The sequence below is a fragment of the Patagioenas fasciata genome, chromosome 18 (assembly GCF_037038585.1).
Source record: "Patagioenas fasciata isolate bPatFas1 chromosome 18, bPatFas1.hap1, whole genome shotgun sequence".
Lineage (NCBI taxonomy): Eukaryota > Metazoa > Chordata > Aves > Columbiformes > Columbidae > Patagioenas > Patagioenas fasciata.
The window spans coordinates 3,115,643-3,137,394 of record NC_092537.1 but is presented as its reverse complement, the minus strand read 5'-3'; the positions used below and the strand labels follow the sequence as shown (position 1 = coordinate 3,137,394).

Genomic DNA, 21,752 nt, shown 5'->3' with positions numbered 1-21,752 from the left:
GACGGGTCCCTCGTCAGCATTTCTTAATAGCTGGAAAAAGAAAACAAAGTCATCTTGGTGCTTCTCAGTCTTGCGGGGGCCATAGGAAGTGGTGAGTGATGAAGAAGTTGTGTGTAAAGGATCTCCCTAGAAACTAACCTCTGTTTTTTGAGAACAATGGAAATGCAAATGAAGGATGTCAGCTCTGTACCCAAAAATAAGATTTCTAAACCATTTAGCATTTCACAGTGGTTCAGTGACAACTTGGAAGACTTGCGGTTGTCTCCGGTGATGAGACGGGCAGAGCTCCCCAGCTCTCACTCAGATCTCGGCACCGATCAGCGCCTTATCCCCAAACTTGTTATTTGTAGTGCTTTTCAACTTCAAAGGGCTTGAAAAACATTAATGCAACTTCACTAAAGGCTTCAGTTCTCGCTGCCGCTTCACTGATGGGACATGGGGACGAGTCTGAGTCTGGCTGGGGGCTGTGGGGCTCGGCGCCCCTCGCGCCCCCGCGAAACCACTGGTGAGCTTCAGCATGTCCTAATTCCAGAGCTCTTCATAATGATCAGAAAATCTCCGTTCTGAATTCTGTTTGAATTACGGACAGGTAAGCCCAAAGGGAAGGACACTTCGTTTTCCTTTTTGAATTATTGGGCTGAAAGACTGCAACTTAAAAACAATACTTTTTCCTACTTGTGTGGGGGGGGAGGAAATGCTGAGCACACTCTGAAAATTGAACTGTAAAAAACCCACAAAAAATATATATATACACCCACCTCTTGGAACTAAAGGAACCGTGACAGTACAAAGGGCTCGGCTGGAGGGGCTGGGTGGGTGCGTGGAGCTGGGGGACCCCCAGTCTCCCCAGTTTCCCCCTAGTTTCCCCTCAGCCCCCCAGAGCACACTGGGGACCCTGCAACCCAACCAGCATCCGCAGCATCCCCCGTGCTGCTTGGGCGGCCGTTTCTTCGGGGATGCATCACCAACCATGTGCTTTTGTAGTATTTTCGGGGCTGACCCTCCTGGGTGTTTCAGTCTAAGTCCTTTGGTTCTTAGCAGCCACCTTGAAGGATTTTCCTGAAGTGTAGTTTCAGATACAGGCGCAGTGAGCAAAGCACAGCGCTCTTAAAAACCCATCCACAAGGAACAAATGAGAGCTCCACACAGTAAACATCATCTAGAATTGCACTGCCATTCTGGACCTAGCAGGATTTGATGGGCCAAGTGATTCATCCATCAAAATAATTTTCCAGAAAATCATGCTTTTTATTAAAGGAAAATATCACTCTTAACATTCAGTACTTCTCTGCTTTGCCATCGAAGTCTAAGCAGAACAGAAACTAAACCTTGGGGTTTTTTGTGTGTGGTTGAAAGGAACAGACCCACAGGGAGTCAATTTGTAGGAGGAATTTTTCTCACAATCCGAGCCATTGTTGTGGGTCTTTATTTCTTTGTTTGTTTCGGGGGCTTCCTCCCTCCACCCTACCCCCATTTAATGTTGTAGAATAGCATGAGGATCTCCAACTTATTCCAGAGTGGTGAGCAAACCCTTTGTAAGAGGGGAGAGGAGCACGGTGTGAACGGAGAAATGGACTCATTGGCCAAGTGAGGTGTAAAAGGCCATTATCCCTCATGGATCTACACCCAGGGACAGCAAACATCTCCCCAGGAAAGTTGTCTTCTCTGTGGCATCAGCTGGCTGGCACACAGAGTTGCATCAGCATCAGCACCGGGCATCCCCAAAACCGTTCACCCACGACCCACAGGTGCTGAATGCTCTGCTTTCTTAAATTAAAATAGAAAAGAAACAAAGCTTATAATTACAATTGAACGCCTCTTGGTTCAGTGATGACTTAGCGGAGCACTCGTTGTATAGTGAGATCCAGACATTTTAAAATATACAAATGTTTCCGGAACGCTTTGCGGGTTGTTTCCTGGAACATCAGTGCTCCGGTTCGGCATCCATGCAGGTCTCCCAGGGGTTCTGGGGGAAGCGAGGCAGCGCGATCAGCAGGAGGACGATGCCGCAGATGAAGAGCAGGACGAAGGAGGAGCAGGCGCAGGCGAAGGACCAGGAGTAGCTGTACTCGATCCAAACCGTCTCCTTGCTGTCGATCATCCTCTTCACGGACTGTCTCATCACCTCGACGGAGATGATGATGCAGAGACCTGAAGGAAGAGAGGAGCAGTGGGTTGAATAACCAGCTGTCAATTTTTCACCCTTCATTAACCGCCTCATCTGTCGTTTTGCACACAGGAACTGCAGTGAGATTCGCAGGTGAGTCATTGGCTTCAATGTTTGAAGGAACCAACGCTCACAGCTGCTGAGAGCTCTGCTGTAACCCAGGCCATCCAAGGTGATTTACTGTCATCTTTTAGGCAGGTTTGGATGGGAAACTCTAAGTAGTGGAGGAATAATTGTGTTCCCTAGGCAGCTTTTCCAAAGGTTGGGTAAGATTTTTATTGAGGTGACAATTTGTACCTCTGCCTTTCAGTCATTGCGGCGTGTCAAACTATCACTAAAAAATGAAGTTTTCATGTTTTGGGGAGACAGTTGGGTATTTTGGGCCTGGATCAGATGTTTCTTTGGTTCGAGTCTTCATAGATACAGAATAGTGCATATGCAGGGTTTAGATGGGCTGGCACTGAATATGCTAGAAATGCCCCTTTTAAAGGCAGCCGAAGAAAATGCAGCCAAGCTGCTGGGTAACGTGTGCCGAGCAAAGCTCTTCATCTGGAGCACCACACGGGACCGGTAATCTGAGTGTGGCTGGGAGAAAATGCCACTTCTAGGGCATTTTTTGAAGCGTCCCCCTCCTCTTGGGATTGATCTAAGTTTCTCTACACTGTTTTATGCCCCGAGCGCGAGTGCGGGAGCGTCGCGGCTCCTACCTGCGAAGGTGTAGAACATGGACGCTGGCTTCAGCAGGTAGTCCTTCTTCTTCCTGAAGGAGAAGAGGACGCAGATTGTTCCGATGATTGCAAAGCCAACGCTGAAGATGGCAATGGCTGCAGCTGAAATGCTGTATTCTGCCAAAGCAAAACAAAAAAATGCGAATTAGGCAAATTTTGAGCTTGCTGTTGTGACTTTGCGGTAGGTGACTCTGGGAAATAAGTGTCTTCCTGCTTCCGTGGAGAGGCGGCCTTGGTGAACTGAGTATTGCTCTCAAATAAAAGTAGGGACAAGTATTGGCCATTTGGAATACAAAGGGTATAAGAACAGAGCAGGAAGGGGAAATGTGTCCTGGTAACTCACTGACAGAGCAAACGGCACCGGCGCTGGGGGGATCAAGCTCGGGGCTGGAGCCGTTTTGCTGCAGCGATATTGGTGTTGAAGTCTTACTGGGCTCCACGCTCTCAATTCTTCCATCGCTCTGCTCTCGCAGTAAGTAGCCGTACACTGTTCCTATTCCAGATGTGCGTTGCAGAGCCCTGGCAAGGCCCCCCGCGTGGTGCCCGTGTACCCGTGTTTCAGCTGTGTGCTCCGGGCAGGCGGGAGGCCAGAGGTGAAGCGTTTGCACAGCATCTTCTTTGTTTTCACTTGAAGACAATGATTTCCAGCCCTGTGAAAACCCAGCTTCTTCAGGATTAAACCCTACAGAAAACATCTTGCTTTTCGCTGAGATGTGCGCTGGACGCCTCCCCAACCTCAGCACACTCCAGTGCCTGAATGAGGGGAAGAATTGCTAATTGAATAATTCAGGCCTTCATTTACATATTGCATTCGTTTCCAGATTAGTTTAATATTTAACACATGTAGCCATGCGTGAACATCACAGTGCCTGATGATATTTGCCTTTCAAGACACGGGAAAAAAAATATCTCCCAGGCAAAATCATGAAGAATTTTTTTGCCTGTTACTAATTAGCTCCCATCCAAATGGAGCTATTTCTGTGAACAGCGGATCACTCTTTGTTCTCATTGCTTTTCATACCACTCTTTTATTATCATTTCCTTCATGTTTCTCTTCGCTGTGTGCTGGAACTGCCTGAAAGGGTTTGGTTTAATGTAAAATATTTTGCTGGGGCTTCAGCTTTTTCTTTCACTTCAAAGGAAAGCAGTTCTTCCTGACTGTGTTCAGAAATGGCATTGGGTGTGTTTTTGAGATCAGATGGCTGGATCTGGTGGTATTTAAGTGAGCAAATATGCTCTTCTATCCACTTAAAATTCCCGGTTTTTCCTGTCTTAGGAAGCTGCTTTTTGTGTAGAACCCGTCTGCCGGGTTTTCCGCCGTTATGATTTCCACTGGAAGAAAAGCAGATTGTTTAATATGTGTAACGTAATCATCAGCTCATTTACTCCACAGTAAAATATGCTGAGTGGCAAACTAGAAAGGATTTCATCTTTAACGAGAGGGCGAGAAAGAGATGAGCACGTTGGATGAGTGTTCTAAATATTTGGCTTTATCAGGGACTTATCTGAGATGTGAAATTTGTCTGTGAAAGGCTGTTTTCCCAATCCATGCCCTACAAACACGACGTGTGTGTCTTTGTAGGACCTCTGCTCTTTCCTTCCATCGATCGCCCTGTTTTTTACATGACTTTCATATAAAATCAATACGAAGCATAAAATTCCTAATGGTCTTCCAAGAGTCTCTGCGCTTCTTTCCAGGGTCAAGACTCTGCTTGGGGTGTGATTTATTCATTTAGGTTTTATTAACATCTTCTTCCTTTGATGGCAAAGGCTCCAAGTGTCACGGGTAGTGCCAATGCTGTAAAGCCATTTTTATGCTGAAAAGACCTTTTGCGGTTTGCATATGTATTGCCACAATTATATATTTGTGGGACAATGTTAAGTAAAATCACACTTATGGTTGTGGTCGCGTATAAAAATAATTCGTCCTCGAAAGCTGGAATGTGACCTAGTTCAGAGCATTTTTCCCAGCCAATGGTATCTGATGGGAATTCCTCTACTGCTTTCAGTGGAATGGGGGTTAAACCCCCAGTTTGGGACAACTTTACCTTTCATCTTGTGGTCACCCCAGCTCACACAACATTACAACAATATTTTGGGGGATCATTCCTACCTTTCTGGGTGGTTACTTCAAATATCTCCGAGCTCTCTCCTGGAGTGAAGTGCTTGAAGTAGGAGCAGTTGCGTTCTGAAAGAGAGAAGGAAATTCATTTCGTGCACTTGGAAACCTCTGATAGTAAAACTGAATTTGCTTTATACTGATGTGGCAAACTTGAAGTGTTTTTAAGGTTCCTGGACCTTGTAAATTGGAGTCGGATCTGTTTTATTGAGATGAATGGCATGTGCATGCCCGGCCATCGGCTCCAGCGTGGACAAGGCTGAACCCCCCGATACCTTTTGTGGGCTCCATCCGAAAGCTTCGCACACTGGCTGCTCAACTATTTAAAATAAAGGTAATTTTCCTCATTCTGTCTTTTATCCCGACAGGGATAAGATAGCAGAGTTGGTGGGAACTTTATGAAGTTCCTCTATCTGGACTTCACCTGAGCACGCTGCCAAGTACATGGGATATTTAGAGAGGGGTTGTTAAGTGAACAAGGATCAAGATTGTGGGGCAGGGGGATAGTGGGAGGAGGGGAGTTGGTAACCGAGTCTCTCAATGGCCACGGTTTTGTTTCCTACTCAGCTTAGTGAGGGTCAGGAGTGAGGAGAGGTCGGAAGATGCACCGGCCCTTCAGCTCCAGCGACCCAGTGGGACGGGGAAGGGGCTGGTGAGGACCTGCTGGCTCGAAGGGGTTCAGATGGCGGGTGTTCTCGCTATTTATAGCTGATTTAATTGAAGGTTCGAAGTGGCGCGGAGCTGGGGGAACAGTTGCTCGCCAGGAATTTGGCTGGAAGGGCGCAATCGCGGAGACACATTGAGCGGCGCCAGCTCTGATTGCAGTGTTCTGCTGAGCCGGGCTGGAGACGAGACGCTCAGCACCTGCCCAGCACCCCTCTGCACCCCAGCTTGGACTCCCATCAGAGCGGGAAATCACGCCAAGATTGCAGGAAATGCAGGCGCCACGGCGAGGGGCTTGGTTAACACCAGCATCTCTTGTCCCTCAGATAACGGAGTGAGCACCGATTTCCAGAGATGCTGGGAGAGCCTGGCAGGACCCTGTGCTCCTCTCCAGCATCCCAACCAGGACGTGCTGCCCCAGGGCAGGTCGTGGGGTGAAGCCTGAGCCAGGTCCTGTGTGCAGGGCCATGGGGGACTTCTGCCTGGGGACACTTACTGGTTTTTTGGTTATTTACAGCATTAATTTCTAGTGGCAAGAAGATACCAGGGTACCTGTTGGTTCTCATGTTTCTTGTTAGCCTTTTTTCTTCTGTCACGTAAACAGCAGATTTTGGAGTTACTGATTCAAGGAGGATTTATTTTCTCTCTCCCAGGAGAAAGGCAGCTGCAAAGCAGCTTTTTTTGAGCCCATTAGAGGAAGATTCTTTTGAGATGCTCTTATCTAGTTAATTTTACAAGCTGACTTCTATTTCATCTGCAGCTTCTCCTTACTAGAGACCAGGTTAATGCTCAGCTCTGGCATCTCCTGACCTGTTCTTTATTATTCCTGCAAACAACTGGAGGCAACATATTTGAACTCAGACCTCTATGACTAAAATTGCATATTTGGAGCCCCAGAGCAGAGATTGTGTCTCTGCCAGCAACTGAGAGGCGGCTGAGGCTGAGCATCCAGTTTGGGGATCCCTTGGCTCCTGTGCTAAAGGGGAGAGAGTGGGATTAAACTGGGATGCTTTATCTTGGACTGTTTGGTTTGGATTTTAATTAATTCTCTAAGGCGTGCTAACTGTGCAGAGCACAAGGTGAAACCATCCAGACATGGTGTGATGGGGGACACAGAACAGTTTTGTGTCCATCGCAGGTGAACCAAACCAGCCCAGTCCCTCCAGTCCGTGAAGTCTTTGCAGATGGGAACCACACAAAACGTTCTTCAAGAGCTGGACCTGTCTGCGGGAAAAGGAGCTGCCCTTGTGGCTTGTAGCAAAGCTCTGCCAAGGTACGATAAATGGGGCTATCAGAGAAGTCGGTTAACTTTAGGGGAGGTGTTTTTGGAAAATGCATTTATTGTGGGAAAATATAACTAGATTGTTATTGGTGAAATGATGTATTGTTTTCAGTTTAAAGATGCTTCGACGCTCTGCTGGGCTGGGAATATCTGTTTCAACAAGGGTCCCTGTTATTCAAGACAACTGAGGTGCCTCAATGCTCCAGTGCCACCATGAATAAGAGAAAAGCCGATTTGTGTCACACCACATTTACATAATGGATAGGATTTAAAATGGATTTTATAATGGATGAAAACTGTGTGGCAACCTCTGTTTGTCTCCACCCCTCGCTGCATTATTTCTGCCACGAGGTCACCTCAGTGTGCTGATGGGAACAGCCCAGGGGCTCTGTGGTCATTAAGGCCAACGTGAACTTTAGAGATATAACGTGGTTTATCACACAGCGTCCTCCCCCTTCCAGATCACCCACCCTTACGGCCCTCCTGGCCTCTGCCCTTCAGATCCACCATTCCTGGGTGACCACCGTGCGGGACGAATGGGCCAATTCATCTTTCCTCTGTGCAGAAACACCTTGTCCTGCCGCTCACAAACGAGTTTGGGCACAGCCATGGGATGCAGCAGAATTGCAAACCCACTGAACTACGGTTGAACCTCGGGGGTCTGCAATATGGACACTTCATGGGGGAAGACAGGGCAGAGAGGCTGTGAGACATCAGGGAACGTGGAGTTTGAGGTAACAACTGTCACCCAAAAGCATTGGAGTGACAGACTGGGGCCCACCTTGCTCTTGAACCTCAGATGGGCACTGCTGGGTGGGGTTGGGGGCAGTCTGGACGGCTAGAAAAACCTGGACCAATGATACTTTTAATCTGAGGCTTTTGCTCATGTTATGTTTGGGAGACGGGACGTGCTGCTGCGATCGGAGGTGGTGATGTGAGGGCTGAGTGGTGGATTGGGCCAGACCTTGGGCTCTGACCTGGCCAGCAAGGCCTTTGACACACATTGAGTTTTAGAGGTGGTGTCTCCAAATGGTTTAATTTCATAGCAGCCTTGCAAAGTGAGTCTTGTACAGACACGAGGAGCAGAACAGCCCTGCTGATAACCCGTGTGCTCAAGCACTTTTCCTCTCCAGTTGCCTGAACTCGGTTCCCATGTTTGCAGGGACCAATTGACCGCAGTTAAAAATGTCTCGGCATTAATCTGAATTTGCCTGGTTTTAACAGCCATCTCCCTCATCTTTTTATTCCTTCCAGCAGGATGCCGAGCCCTTTCCAATTCCTCAACATCCTCGCAAGAGCACTGTAAAATTTTAAAACTCCGCCTAAATCACAGCCCTGCTTTATGGACTGAGAGCCAAGTCATCCTCCCCATTTTGTGCTGTGCTGAGCAAAAACCCTTTTGAACAATGTTAATCGTGCCATCCATTTCCTCCTCAGGGAGTGGCTGGTAAACGGTTATTGATGCAATGATAAATTCTTACATTTCTTTCCCAGTCTGGGCAGTAATGTCTGGTTATATCTTAAGATTTTCAGGAAAACCGGTGCCCACATCTGCCTTTTTACTGCTCGTTTGTTCATTCACATTTTCTCGACCGCTGTGGGTTTCGCAGCCCGGTCTTTCCCTGCCGACATCTCTTCCCAGAAGTGTGAAATCAATCTAACGCGAGCCGTGCGGACACAGCACCGTTTAGCAGCCCGAACCCCCCCTCGCCCTGCTCCTGGTGCGAGTAAAACGGGGATTAAAATATTTATATTGTAACCAAAGTGCGAATTTCGCCCTTTGAAAACCCCGGGTGCTGATTATGCCGCAGGATGTCATCCAAATTCCCAAATACCTTTAAAAACCGGCGGCTCAGCCCCTCCATCACCACCCTGTTGTGCGCTGTGCGACAGCAGCGCTGGGCCGTGGTTCAACACCCGTGCAAACACATGCTGATGTCTATCACACACAGTAGCTGCTTTCGTGCTGCCCTGCCTGCGAATCTGCTTCTTGCAGACAGCTGGATATTTATGAGTTTTATATTTACCCCGCGGTTGTGCAATTTTGGTGTTTATCCACCGATTTCCATTGTTTTCCCTTTTGTGGGAGTTTTCCTCCACATGCGAGGAAAGGCATACAGTGAGGAATATATTTCTAGGCACGTAAGTACCTTTGCGAGAGATATTAAGCATATGGATGACACGCTCCCAAATTTGGTTAGAGGCAGATTCGAATGCTGCGGCTGAGCTCCTCTCTTCAGAACATGTAATTTGGCCAAAGAGATAAAGAATTGCAGTAATACAGGGAATATACAGTAAGCTCAAGCAGTGGGACTTTTCACAGGAAATTTTCAAATGTGTGTTAACATATATATCTCATTTTAAGCGGCGAGTCCGGCATGAAGGCAATCTTGTTATTTCTGCTCTGGAAAGCATCCAATACCCTGTGAGCCTTCTAAAAAAGCAGCGCAGCTCGGTCACGGAGGGAACGTATTAGTGCACGCGGCGCGAATGGTGCTGACTTTGCAATCAGCGAAAGCCGAACGAGCTCCTCGCACCCTGGGAACGGAGCGGTTTTCTGGGAACGCGGCCGTGCCCGCCGCCCACCGCCCTCCCCATCGACTGCGCCGGAGGAACCCAACGAGAAGCCTCAGTAAGTGGCTGAGAAATTGCTTCAAACTCAGTTTATGACTTCTTTTCTTTTTGCAAAACGTACTGTGGGTCCCTCTTCCTCCCTGCCCCGAGGGACGGTTGTTTAAATAGCTCGGAGATACCCCAACACCAGCCCTGTACAGGCTGTTCCTTCGTGGCTATATGCATCTGGAAGACCTAAAGATCCAGCTACGTATGGTGGACCCATAAATCCTCTTTCTTGCCCGCTGCTGTCAGTGTGCCCGGGCGCTGCGGGACCATTGGTCGATGTCAGCCAGATTTCCACCATCCCAGGTTCCCCCTGGGATTTCCACCACGCTCGGTTCTCCTCCCCTCTCCCTGCCACTGTCACGGTTGCACAGGAGACTCAAATATGGTCACAAACGGACGTGCAAGGCAACGCAGCGCACACGTACGGCGAGAGCGACGAACATGAGATGTGTGCAGACCAATATGAACGCAGCCCCATGCAGTCCCGTGCCAAATTAATTGCTGCAGGAACACAGACCCTATTTTCCTCCTGCCATGTCCTGCAACCTCCCAAGCAAAGCCTGGCATGATCGCCTGCTGCTTTGTCCCATGCACTGGTGGGTGGTCACGTACCTCCTGGCAGGCTTATTGGCCCGCAGCCCTTCTCTTTGGGACCTTGTCCTTGTATAAAAATCCGCTTTGTACAGAGTCGCCATAGCCCAAAATGAGCCGCTTCGCAGGTGGTGTTATATTCCTCCACTTTGGGGCTCAGCACAGCCCAGTGGTCCGTCACCACGGCCGCAAACAGGAGCGAGACGCCAACCAGGATCACGGAGAACGTCAGCCGGACTTTCAGGGGTTTGTTCTCGTCCATCGCGCCCTGGACCGCTGCTCCCGGCGGAGAACGGTGGGTGATTTGCGAGGTCTCCCCAAATCCTGGCGCATCTGAACGTTTGCCAAGGTCAGCCCCGCGCTGCCCGGGGAGAGCGGGGCGGCCGCCGGCAGCTGCTGGGCTGTGTCAGCCGGCGCGGCGAGGAGCTATTAATGCACATAACGAGGGGAGCACCCGGCAGAGCTCAGCTTTCCAGCCCGTCCCAACGGGATTGTTTTGGATTCCCACGAGCCGAGCGGGCGGGCGCTCGCTCAGAGCTGCTGCAGCCACCGTTTAGCGGCTGTAATCTCTTGACTTGCAGCATGCCCAGAAATAGGCATTAACAGGATGATTAACTTTTCAGCCAGGCTATAAAAACATCCCTGTTTATAATGCTGTCAGGCCTGAGTTGAGTCTTATTCTAAATAGTTTAATAGCCCCTGAACCCAGAAGCTGCACGCCCACGCCTTTAGCTCCTGGCAGCCTCTGCAAGTTCAGAGCTGGACGTCCCTCCAGAACCGAGCACTGTGGCTTAAAGAAAGTAGCAAAATAAGCAAACTTATTTATTTTATCATTTATTTCTATTATTATTATTTTGTAACTAACCTGAAGTATTCTGAGCAGTCTTTTTTTGTCTAATGCAAAACCTCTCAAGTGCTTCCTTGCTTTCCCATCATCCAGGTTTTCCTTGGTGTGTCCGATAACTCCAGCAACCACCCAGCACATCCTTTCCCTCTTTCAGAAGTGTTGCCCTGAACCCAGATTGCCAGGGCTGGGCCAACCTCTCTCCTTCTGTTTGATCTTTCAGCTGACTGTAAAGCTAATTTGATGATAATGTCAATGCAGAGGCCACTAAGGAGGTGACATTACAATTGCGATGTCAAACTGAGGAGGGTGACAGTACCTGAATGTCAAAAGAATGGTTAAAATAGTGCCAGTGGAAAGCTGCAAATATCATGTTATCACGTCAAGATAATGTCAAAGCTACTCCAGTCCTGGTTTATGAACACCTCAATTTGGTGTCAAAATAGAGGTGCAGAGCTGTCAGCTCCAATCAATGAGGACAATCTGAAATGAGTTCAGGTGAAAAGGGAGCATGGGAAAGGGAGAGAAACTAAAGAATAAGTTAAAAAAATATTGATCCAAATTAACGGTAATTGAAATATGAGTTTAAAAAGTTCACATTACTCTGCTTGATGTGTGACAGGGCTGGCGTAGGCACCCCTGGGTGCCTCTGGTTCTGCTGGGGAGGTGGGAGCTGGAGGAAGAACTGAAGATATATGGTGCGAAATGGGAGGGGAAAGGGAGCGGGGAGGGCACTGGGGACATCGGACAGGGCAGGGACCTCATCCTCTAGGAATGGTTCCTGCAGTCTGCCAGCTGGCAAGTATCCACAGTTAAAAATCAATATCACATGAAATATAAACAGACTATTAATGAGGACCTGTTGGGAAGCAGGGAGGGTTGTAATTAGTTGCACTTTAGCAGCAGAGAGTGAGAGACACAATTATGTTTCTCTGCTGGAGAAAATGCTCAAGGAGGTGTCTCAAGACCAACTATTGCATTATTTTTCCCTAGCAGAGTGTGGGCTTGGCTCTGCTCCCCTAACTTCTCCTGTATTTCTTCCAAAGTATTTACCACAACCAGATGAATCAAATGCAGTGATTCCCTTCTTGCAGAATGATGTGCTGCAGAAGACCCTTCCCAGCTGAGAATAACCCAGACTGGAGGAGATAAGCTTTCAGATCATATGAGTTTTCAGCAAACAGATTTCTTCAAATGGAAGTTCCTTTGTGCTCCTGAGCCTGCATTGCCCCAGTGTGGTGATACCACCGTAATCATGGTTGGGTTGGCACAGCTGATACCCCAGGCTGTCACCAATTACACCCTCCAAAAGCTCCCCAGTCCTGGGGCTGAAATCCTGGCAAGAGCAAAATGTGTGTGTTGGTTGTTTGATTGGTTTTTAATTTATTTTTTCGAACAGACTCCCATGGGCGTGAAGAAGGACACCCGGTCCCACATTGCTGGACGCAGCCCCAGCATCTTCACAGCAATGACCACTGCCCGTCCCCACCGCTGCCCGCACGCCTGACCCGCAGCTCCATTCTCCCAAAATACCGCCCGCCGTGCCGGGGGTGCCGTGCCGGTAAGTGATCCCTTTCGCGCTGGTGAAGCACGGCGGTGGCTGTAAGACGAGCTGTTTTGCAGACAGGTGCACGGCACTCCTCATTCCCTTTTATTTTCGGCACCTCCCATGTTTGTTAGTTTTCTCATTCCCAGGAAATGCCGCATCCTCCTCGCTGGACTCCTTTTTCTCCTCTTTCTGAAGACTTCAGGACTCTGCTTCCCTCTCACACAACATCACTTTTTGATCCATCCCTGTTCACAGCAGGGCGGCCACAGCTCTGGGGGTCACTATTTACTCACAGACTTGCTCAGCCATGTGAGAAGAGTCTTTATTTAGTTTAGTTCAAGGGAACCAGCTTTGGGCTTGAGCTTTAAATGGCTTCACTACTGTGTGTCGGAGGCATTTGAAAAGATGAATCCCCTGCCTCCCTCCAGACGTGCCATAGATCACACGTACGGGGAGAGGCAGCAGACAGAGACGTGCAGGCGGTCTTCATCTTTAAAGACAATCTGGAGGCTTAGGAGATGCGAAATGAAAGTTAAAAGAGGTATTTGAGGAAGAAGCATTGTCTCTGATACAGGGATGGTTTGGGATGTCTGGGAGCAAGAGGATGCTGAACTCCCGACCTGTGTTCGGTGCTGCTGGTACCACTGGGATATTATGGTGGTGATCAGAGCAAGGAATTCATGGAGTATCAGCATGTGGGGTTGAGCTTTCAGGCAAAACAGACAAGAGCTGGGAGAGGAGGGTGCTCGGAAGGGGGTTCACATGAAACCTCAAAAGGTGGAAGATAAGCACAAGCTCGGGGCTGGGACTTCACAAGCCACTGGCTTGTTCGAGTGGATGGTGATTTGCAGGGCCTCCAACCACTAAACCAGTCTCAACTCAGGCACCCAAACCAGACTGAGTCTCATATAGGCCAAGTTTATGCTGAAAACTACAAGGTTTTTCTTAGTTTCCTACCCAAATGCCTGGAAATGTGAAGATAGCTTCTCTTGGAGAGATCTGAGTCTACGGGACCACAAGAATATTTTCTTTCTCTAATATATTGGTGTCCAAACACCCCCATCTGCAATCGAAACAGGTAGCAGTGTGAAAAACTATACACAGAAATCTCAGCTCAGAGAATCTGGAAGTTAAAAATCTATATATCTTTCTCCACACCAATCAGAATACATTTAAAATGGTTTATTTAAAAAGTAAGGATTAAGTACATTATACATGGTTGTGATTATACCAATAGAACTGAAGCACAGTGGAAATAACACTTTAGAATTGCAGACAGAAATGTAACCTCAAGGGACATGATATATTAGCCCTTGTGGATATGTGATCCATACAGAAAGAAAAGGAAATATAAAAATAGTTCATTGTTAGATGGACGGGCAGATGGAGTGATTTCTTACTTTACTTCTGCTGTGTATGAGAAACCAGGAAGAGAGAGCTGATGCTGGACCTGAAACTTTGTTTCTCAGAAAATCAAACCTGAAACAATAGCATTTTTTTTAGGTCTGCTGTTGTAGGATAATACCAAAAGACTGATTATTGTGAATGATATGATGATGATGATGATTTCTGCAGGCCGTGTTGAGAAATCGGGGCTAACTTGTGTTGGATGCGGTCCAGAGACAACCAGAGAGATGTGGAAGAACAGATTTTTATATATATATATATATATATATATTTTAACCTATCACTGAGTGGTTTTGAAGTCCTAACACGATCTAATTCTGTTCAGATAATTCAGCAAGACACTGTTGATGGGCAGGAATGATGCACACTTTTCAGTTCTGTCAGAATCAGGTTTTTCCACAGGAGAAAACTGATGTTTGGAGGATTTTTGAAACAGGAATTTTTAAATGAAACCACCCATTTTTCTTTGCTTTGGTTGAACAAAACACTTCACTGCAGTTAGACATAGACCATGGGTTTGAAATCACAGCCCCCATTCTCCTGCAGAATGAGACCCTGGTCCCTGTTTGCTCCCTGTGCCTCTGTTCCCTGTCCAGCCCCGTATCCCATGAGCATCCCATTGATCTAATATTTCCCCGTTACAGCTCCATTTTTTTGCTGATGTGGTGTGAAAATACTGCATGTGCCTTTGCAGGTCGGACCTGGGCTCTAGAAAAGCCTTAGACTCGGGCTAGATCAGATGGTTGGTTTAAACACGGTCACTGGAGGATGACGATTAAAAGAACAAAACCAAGGCGCAAAGCAAAACCTCACACTGTCGACTTCCAGCTCAATGTGCATGAGTTTAGAGATACAGCCTAAATCTAACTCCTGGTTTTAAAGGGAATGGTTTTATTCTTAATTACAGTAAACACGGATGAGGACTTATTTCTAACTATTAGTTTATTAACACGGTGGGAAACAAATAGTTCTGGGAAATTGCACTTGAAAAATACATCAACTATAATTAGATGTAAATTAATTAGCACTTAGTATGACACACTAATGAGACAGAAGGTTTTTTTTCGTTGCAAACTTCTACTTCTATCATAGCTAATCAAAGTATTTTAATATTACGAAGTCTCAAAAAGTAGGAAATAATTTATTGTTTGAAAGCATAAAGATTCTTGTAAAAAAAACCTTTCATCAAGAGCTTTAATAATTTTCGAACTCTTTTATGTTGTCCTAGCCGAAAAGTAGGTAAAAAAGTTTTCCTGTCTGCCTATGTTTAAATTTTCTTTTAAAAAGTTTGTGTAATATCTTTCTCCATAGTGTGTTGATACAGAAAGTAGCACAACATTTTCTACTTTTAAATCGCTCCCATCACTCCATTCTCTTTAGCTCTCAGAGTTCAGAGGTTTCAAAAAGGATTCCAGCAGAGTTTTAACCTGAATGGAAACTCTTGATAAGCAGGGATGAAGGCTCCAACCCACCTCTGCCGAAATACCGGTGTCGCTCCGCCAGGCTGAGGGCTGGGCAGAGCTCAACAGCGACTAGGGGAAGACTTTCGCTTAATATTGAGACTTGTGTCTTAGTTCTTGCAAGGAGAGAGGCTTAAGTGGGCTTTACTAGGAGGGGCAGAGAGGGTTCAACTTGCTTTTTGGGATGTTAAGGCAGTTCCTCCGGGATTTCTCGGGAGGACTTGGCTCCACTACTTGAAAGCCTCGTATCCAAAAGACCACTGACTGTCTGACGCTGTGGCCACCGCTGGATAATTTAAGACTAAAGAGGTTTTAGCAGTTTGGCTGAGATCTCCCACCATCAATGATGTAAGCTGTCCAAATAATTGTTTTCTTGTCACCTCTAGTCTTCTGGTGGCAAAGATGACGGGTGTGTTCAAAGGAACGTAGAGGAATTAGGTGCTCCTCTCTCACTGCACCTAATTCATCCAAGGGGAATCGGGCACCTCATTCTTGTATGGCTTGGTTGAGTGGTCACTAAATTCAACATGGGTACTATTAAACTAAGTTACCTTTGAGTCGGGCCCTCAGACGTTGAGATTCCAAGCCTAAGGGTAAAAAATTGAAAGCAGGAATTTAAAAGAACAAAAGAAATCAGACTTTTTTAGAAACATACAGAAGCAAAGGGTACAAACTCGTTCCCCCCTTAGGTGATGCATAGAGTTTTCTCTGGGCTCTCTGCACATAAGTAGATTCATCATTACAAAATAAATTAAATTAGGTCGACCATCATTTCCATCCAAAAGCAACTATACCTTGCACCATGCGGCACTTATTCATAATAAAAAGAGTTTAATAAATATCTCATAAACGGTGATTATTTTTGTTCTATTTTAAAAAATACAAAGTTGTCATCCGTTCTGTTGACACCCGGTTCCCGTTGCTGCAGGAAGATTCGCTAGTCCGAACGTATTAGCTTCTCGTTTGCTCCCGCGCGTTGCTGAGATATCTTAGTTTCCAGTAGCGTTAGTGTTGCACTTGTGAAGCGGTAAGGAAAAGAGGAACGGCGGCGCGGGGAACCGCCCCGGCTCAGCTCCGCGTCTCGCTCTGGCTATACGTAGTCTATAGGGGCTCCTGACACACAGCACTCAGCACCTTGCCGGATCAGGCACTAGGGCTAGTCGAAATGAGAATTCAAGTTTTCTAAATGTTAGGCAAGAGATGATATTTGCAAATATATGCAAGTCCCACCTACTTTAATCCTTCCCTTCCTAAGTGTTTCAAGATGCACCCACCCTCTTGTCCCCAGCCCGCGCTGCCCCCAGGGACACCTTGCACCCCGAAACGGGAGAACCCCTCCCCACCCCATCAGGGGGTCTGTAATGCTCAGTACGCGGGGTCTCTACGGTTCGGTAGCACAGGTCAGTTTTACAAAGTGTTGCCTTCAAAAATATTTTCTTTTTCTTTGAAAGAGGCAAAGCTTACGCTGTGTCAAAGTGGCTCACTTGATGAGTAGTTCGTATCCATCCTTGGGCTTGGTTATAAATTATGTTTGCGAGTTTGTATTAAGGGATCTCAATATTAGAAAAGAAAATAAAAGTCATACAACAATTTTTCTGTAATCCTTTAAAACACACCGGTGGCAAGTCCTTCGCGGTTTCTCCAAGACTCTGTACACACTGCAGAAGCGCAGGGACATCTCGCCTTCATCTCGTGACACCAAGAACTCAAAGAAACAAACTCCGAATAGCTTCAAAAAAAGCTACGGGCGTGTAATATCTTTATGTTGGTCCAGAGGATCTCCACTTGCTACCTCAACACATGCCACAGTTAAAGACGTGAGAGGGTATTTTAACATCACTCCTTCTCTTTCACGACAGATCCATTCTGTTTCGGTATTTCTTCAGAAAGCGCGAGGAAGGAAGGTGCTTCAAACAGGCGTCGTTCTCCTGTTGACCATGTTGACATGGAGTCCTTCCTTAAACTCCTTCTGAAGGAAGTTGTGAACCTGTAGAAAACTGGCTTCTTGGTCTGCGTTGTAGCTGGCAGCCGTCGTGACCTTCAAGGGCTCCCTGGACAGGGTGTACATGGAGATTTCGTTCATGGGAATGGTGCTTGCTATCTTCATGCCAACCGGAGAAATGTCTCTAGATGGAGAAGGCTCTGTAGATCGAGAACTGGATCTGGACCTCCGCCTTCTGTACCTGTAACTTGGCATCCTGGCATAAGGAGAACTGGAAGAAGTCTTAAGGAATTCCCTCTTGGTCTTAAACCTCAGCTCTTTGTTCTTCTCAATATAAATGTTCACAGCCAGGACACCTATGGTTTCGGCCACAATAAAAGACAAGGCTCCGAAATAAAAAGACCAGCCATAGTTGTAATGATTCTTTTTGTCCTCATCTCGCTTGTCACTTGGGTCACCTGCATTACTTGATATGTAGACAATGATCCCTATGATATTACTTAGTCCTGGAGAGAGAAAAACATAAATCAGTGGTTACGTGGCTGGGAAGATAAAATTCAAGCCATGTTACTTTCTGGATCTGGATGGTTCAAGATTAGGAGCTGGAAATTTTATTATCTTTATTTATTCCTTTATTTATCTCAAGATTTCATTTATTCTTGAAAAACAAAGAATAGATCCACATCTGGGTCACGTACGCTCACATGGACCCCATCTCTTCATCGCCACAGTGGGAAAGATGTAGCGTACGGGAGCTTGCTAATATTGTTAGTGAGATTCTAACATTCAGAATAATAATAAAAATACATGTTGAGCTCAGGGCTATGGCTGTTCACCTTGATCAAGATAAGTTCTCTTCCACCTTGCTGATTTTTCATCTAAAAGCAGCATGCTTAATCCAAGCTTCAGGGAAAGCTATTAACAATGTGACTGACTCAGATGTTTCCAGGGTGGAAAACGGGCTCACCTATCAGAGGTGAAGTTTTTTCTGCCATCACATTAAAGAAAAGAAAAAGGCCCTGGATTTAAGAGATGCCTGATTCATCTAATGTTTAATACATTTTAAATAGCGTAAATCCTGCTTGTTACTGACTTCAGTTTCCTTTTTCAGGAAAACTAAAAGCTTTTCTAGAATGTACTTATTGTAGAGCTTCAAAAACACATTCTTGTCTTAAGAAATTCGCCTAGTGTGATGTTGTTAGTGCCCTTGATCCAGACCACTTTTCAGTTTAAAAAGACAGCACCTCTTAGAGACTCAATTTAAGGAGAACGTACCTGCTGCAACAAACAGAATCCCAGCGCTGAGAATAATGTTGTTTTTGCTGTTGTAAATCCTCCCTGCTCCGACACACAGTCCTCCCAGCAACAGCAATATTGTGCTCAGGATGGGGAACACGCTGGAGGCGCGGACGATGCCTGGAGGGGAGATGGGTAGAAAATCCAGACAGACAGTAATCATTTCAGATGCCTCCTTGAGTGCAAGCGTGGTGATCACAAAGTCTCAAAACCCCAGCTTGTGTTGGAATTATCACTATTTCTGGGCACACTTTTGGGAGCCAAGGCCATGGGTAGGTGGCCAGTGCGGCACAGACTGAGTAGTTTAAATCTTTTGTGCTTTCTCCTAGGAAGTCCAGCGTTCTCACCATTATTTGACGCCATTGCGTACAGAAGATTTCTGGCAAAGCACGAGGTGAGTGACAGTAAGACCCGGCATCGCACAGTGAAAAATTCATGAGCTACACCATTTGGGGACGGCTTGAGCAGACAGACTCGCTCCTTGGACATACGCAAGGTGAGCAAATCACAGCCCTCAAAGGCTGCAGCATTCGTGTTGCCAGCGAGCACAGCAAATAACCCTGTTTTCTTTCATTGAATATTAAGGACATTGAAACCTTCTAGATTTCTAAGGAAGAAACTTTAACAAGAAGTTTGTGTTTAGTTTCCTAACAGCTAACTAGAGTCATTTAAAATTCTGCATGCTTCAGTCCATTCACCAGTCTGGGCTGTAAAATCCCTTAAAAAAAGATGTCAACACCACTTCAAGCCGGCTTTCAAAGTCGGGTCACTACGAGACTAAGCAGCAATCAAAAGCAAAGTGGCAGGGAGGGAAGAAAAGGGCTGAGAAAAAAATATCAACAAGCACAAGAAGAGGTATGTTTGTATTGTAAAAACCAAAGGGGTAAAACCTGGCGGGCGATTCTGAAATACAGAGCAAGGAAGCAAGTTATATTGTTATAGAGAGAGGATCTTTTTTGAAGAAAAGGCTGAATCCTGCCGTGTAAAACAGGATTGTCCCAGAGCTGGGGACGGTGGAAAGGCAAAGGTGCAGAGGGCAGCCCTGGCACGGTGAGCGGTGCTGGGGTGTGGGGATGCCCAAAGCGCGTGGGGGTCCAAGGCTGCTGTCACAGAGGGGTGGAAACCCCACAGCAGACTGGGGGGACACGGGGACCCCCTGGGCTGAGTGCTTGGAGGGGAGAAAACCACCATCTGGCCCAATGTGCTGATGCGGTGCCGTTAGCGATGAGGTCTCTCCCGGGTGCCATCTTCCTGGCTGACACGCACAGCGAGCGGCGCCGCTTTCCCGAGGAGAAACGGCCCGATGTTACAGCTGGTGCTTTCTCATTTTACTTCTGATGGCCGTGGCGTTCCCAATTTAGTGAATCGCTTCCTAACGATTCCCCTGGTAACGAGTGGCAAAACTCCCGCTGACTGCAAGAGGGACAGGACTGGGCATTTAATAACAGCATCGCTTTTGTGTGCGCTGCAAAGCCCCCGGGAGCCCCAGCGACGGGCCCAGCCCTCATTAGGATGGTGCAAACATAAAACAGAAAAGACAGTCCCTGCCCAGGAAGCTTATTCCCTATATTAATCTGTAACAGCAAGAAAAGTCTGTGTTCTACCAGCACTGGCAATGTCGCTACACGTGTCCTTTACAGATGGGGCATTTTCTAACTGGATCTAAATTCAATTCAGCCGGATGTGTTAATATTCTGATGGTGTCTTGCAATAATTGGCAAATCTGAGTAACGAGGTTGTAAGGTCTCTAATCAAAGCCTGTTGAGCACTGAGAGCCCGTTCTGTTGTTCTGGGTGTATTCTCGCTTGTGCAATATGAGATAACAGGGCTTTGACTTTTGGGTCAGTTTTTAGAGTCGATTATTAGAAAATATTCAATGTCAGGCTCTGTTTGTGCTGCTGGACATGAGGGCATCCTGAATCATTGTCTGTTTGTTAGTGTCCTAAAAAGCAGAACAGGCTTAAAATCTGCTGGGGCCTACCTTATCTTGTTGTTGTTTTCTGTATTTTATATTCATGTTGTTTATAATGTTTTCAATTAAATTATACAGCTTTCCTAAAATGCTTCAGTGATATCATCAGAAGGAACTTGCCAGACATGACAAATATAAGCGGGTGGGTTGTTCTACTTGTGACACTAATCTCCAGAGATAATTTTTCTATATGAGGTAATTAATGTGAAGAGAAACAAAACACACAGCATTCTCTTCCTGTAAAACCCTACAGTACATTTTTTCCTACAATGTGTACTTTGAAATCTAAAAGGAAGCTCATAGGTACCATGTGGAATTTACATATGTCTCCCAATACTGGTAATAAAATGACAGCACATCAAAAAACATTAAGGCAATCTGGTTTTTTTTTGCTCTCTCCCCCGCTCTTCTTTATTTTTCCCCTTGTTTACCGTCCTGTCTGTTTGCATCGGCTGCTCTGCGCCGCGATGCGCTGTGACACCTCCTTCGGAGCGGCACCGCGGCGAGCGTGCTGCTCCTCCCCACGGGCTGCGAGCCCCAGCTCTTCTTCTCCTCCATGGGCAGGAGCCAAGCGGCCGGCTGCAAAACGAGGATGCTACGGCACGGGGGGCCAAAGTCCGCGAAAGTGCAGACGTGCTGCTGAAATGGGGTCTTCAGGCTCCGTCACGGCTGCACTTCAGTGCTGCAGGAGAGCCCTGATGTGTTCTGAAATGCCCTTTTCTGGTTTCTGGGCGATGTAGAAATGCGGGAGGGGAGCCGGAGCACACACGTTGGGTTGGGAGGTGCAGGCGGCGGCCATGGGGATCACACAAGCTTTCTCTGCACGGCAGCGATGCCTCTGCTGCTTGCTGGGGCTCTGCACAGGCACGGGACGGGGAATTTTTTAGGCACATAGATCGCCATGTGTTGTCACAGGGAAGGTTCAATAGGAGGGGTCTTGTCTGCGCATCTTTGCGCACGGCAGTTGTCACCGTGGCGGTTGGTCACCTGGCTTGGCACGGAGCCTCCTGAAAGCCAAAGGGCAAAAATCCAAACTCCTGCTCCTACCTACAGCCTGGACTAAACTCCTCTAAAACCAGTCATTTTTTTCACTGATTTCAACAGGGTTTT

The 21,752-nt window shown here is 46.9% G+C and overlaps 2 protein-coding genes and 1 long non-coding RNA gene across 3 annotated transcripts in view; 1 reads left to right on the top strand and 2 right to left on the bottom strand.

Moving 5' to 3' along the window:
• Positions 1-1,227: 1,227 nt before the first annotated feature.
• Positions 1,228-10,434, bottom strand: CACNG1 (calcium voltage-gated channel auxiliary subunit gamma 1). Its single transcript, XM_065852414.2, has 4 exons — positions 10,194-10,434; positions 5,009-5,083; positions 2,875-3,012; positions 1,228-2,151 (listed from the first exon to the last, which is right to left on the bottom strand). Exons 1-4 carry the CDS (start codon positions 10,432-10,434, stop codon positions 1,925-1,927), a joined length of 681 nt encoding a protein of 226 aa, XP_065708486.1. The 3' UTR covers positions 1,228-1,924.
• LOC136109608 (uncharacterized) lies at positions 10,340-21,069 on the top strand. The gene is made up of 3 exons (XR_010652526.2): positions 10,340-10,467; positions 12,416-12,577; positions 19,000-21,069. It is a non-coding gene; the product is annotated as an uncharacterized lncRNA (long non-coding RNA).
• The window catches only part of CACNG4 (calcium voltage-gated channel auxiliary subunit gamma 4), a 41,661-nt gene continuing 33,641 nt past the window's right edge, over positions 13,733-21,752 (bottom strand). Inside the window, exons 3-4 of the mRNA XM_065852413.2 lie at positions 18,650-18,790; positions 13,733-17,880 (exon numbers count right to left, since the gene is read on the bottom strand). Of these exons, the coding sequence (XP_065708485.1) occupies positions 17,342-17,880; positions 18,650-18,790 (680 nt within the window). The 3' untranslated portion in view covers positions 13,733-17,341. The remainder of the gene's footprint in view (positions 17,881-18,649; positions 18,791-21,752) is intronic.

Excerpts from the sequence above, each read along its gene's own strand:
- CACNG1 (XM_065852414.2), bottom strand. The coding sequence starts at position 10,434 with ATGGACGAGAACAAACCCCTGAAAGTCCGGCTGACGTTCTCCGTGATC. Across the intron at positions 3,013-5,008 it reads TGAAGTAACCACCCAGAAAG|AATACAGCATTTCAGCTGCA; the intron begins GTAGGAATGATC and ends TTGCTTTGGCAG. Across the intron at positions 2,152-2,874 it reads CATGTTCTACACCTTCGCAG|GTCTCTGCATCATCATCTCC; the intron begins GTAGGAGCCGCG and ends CTCTTCCTTCAG.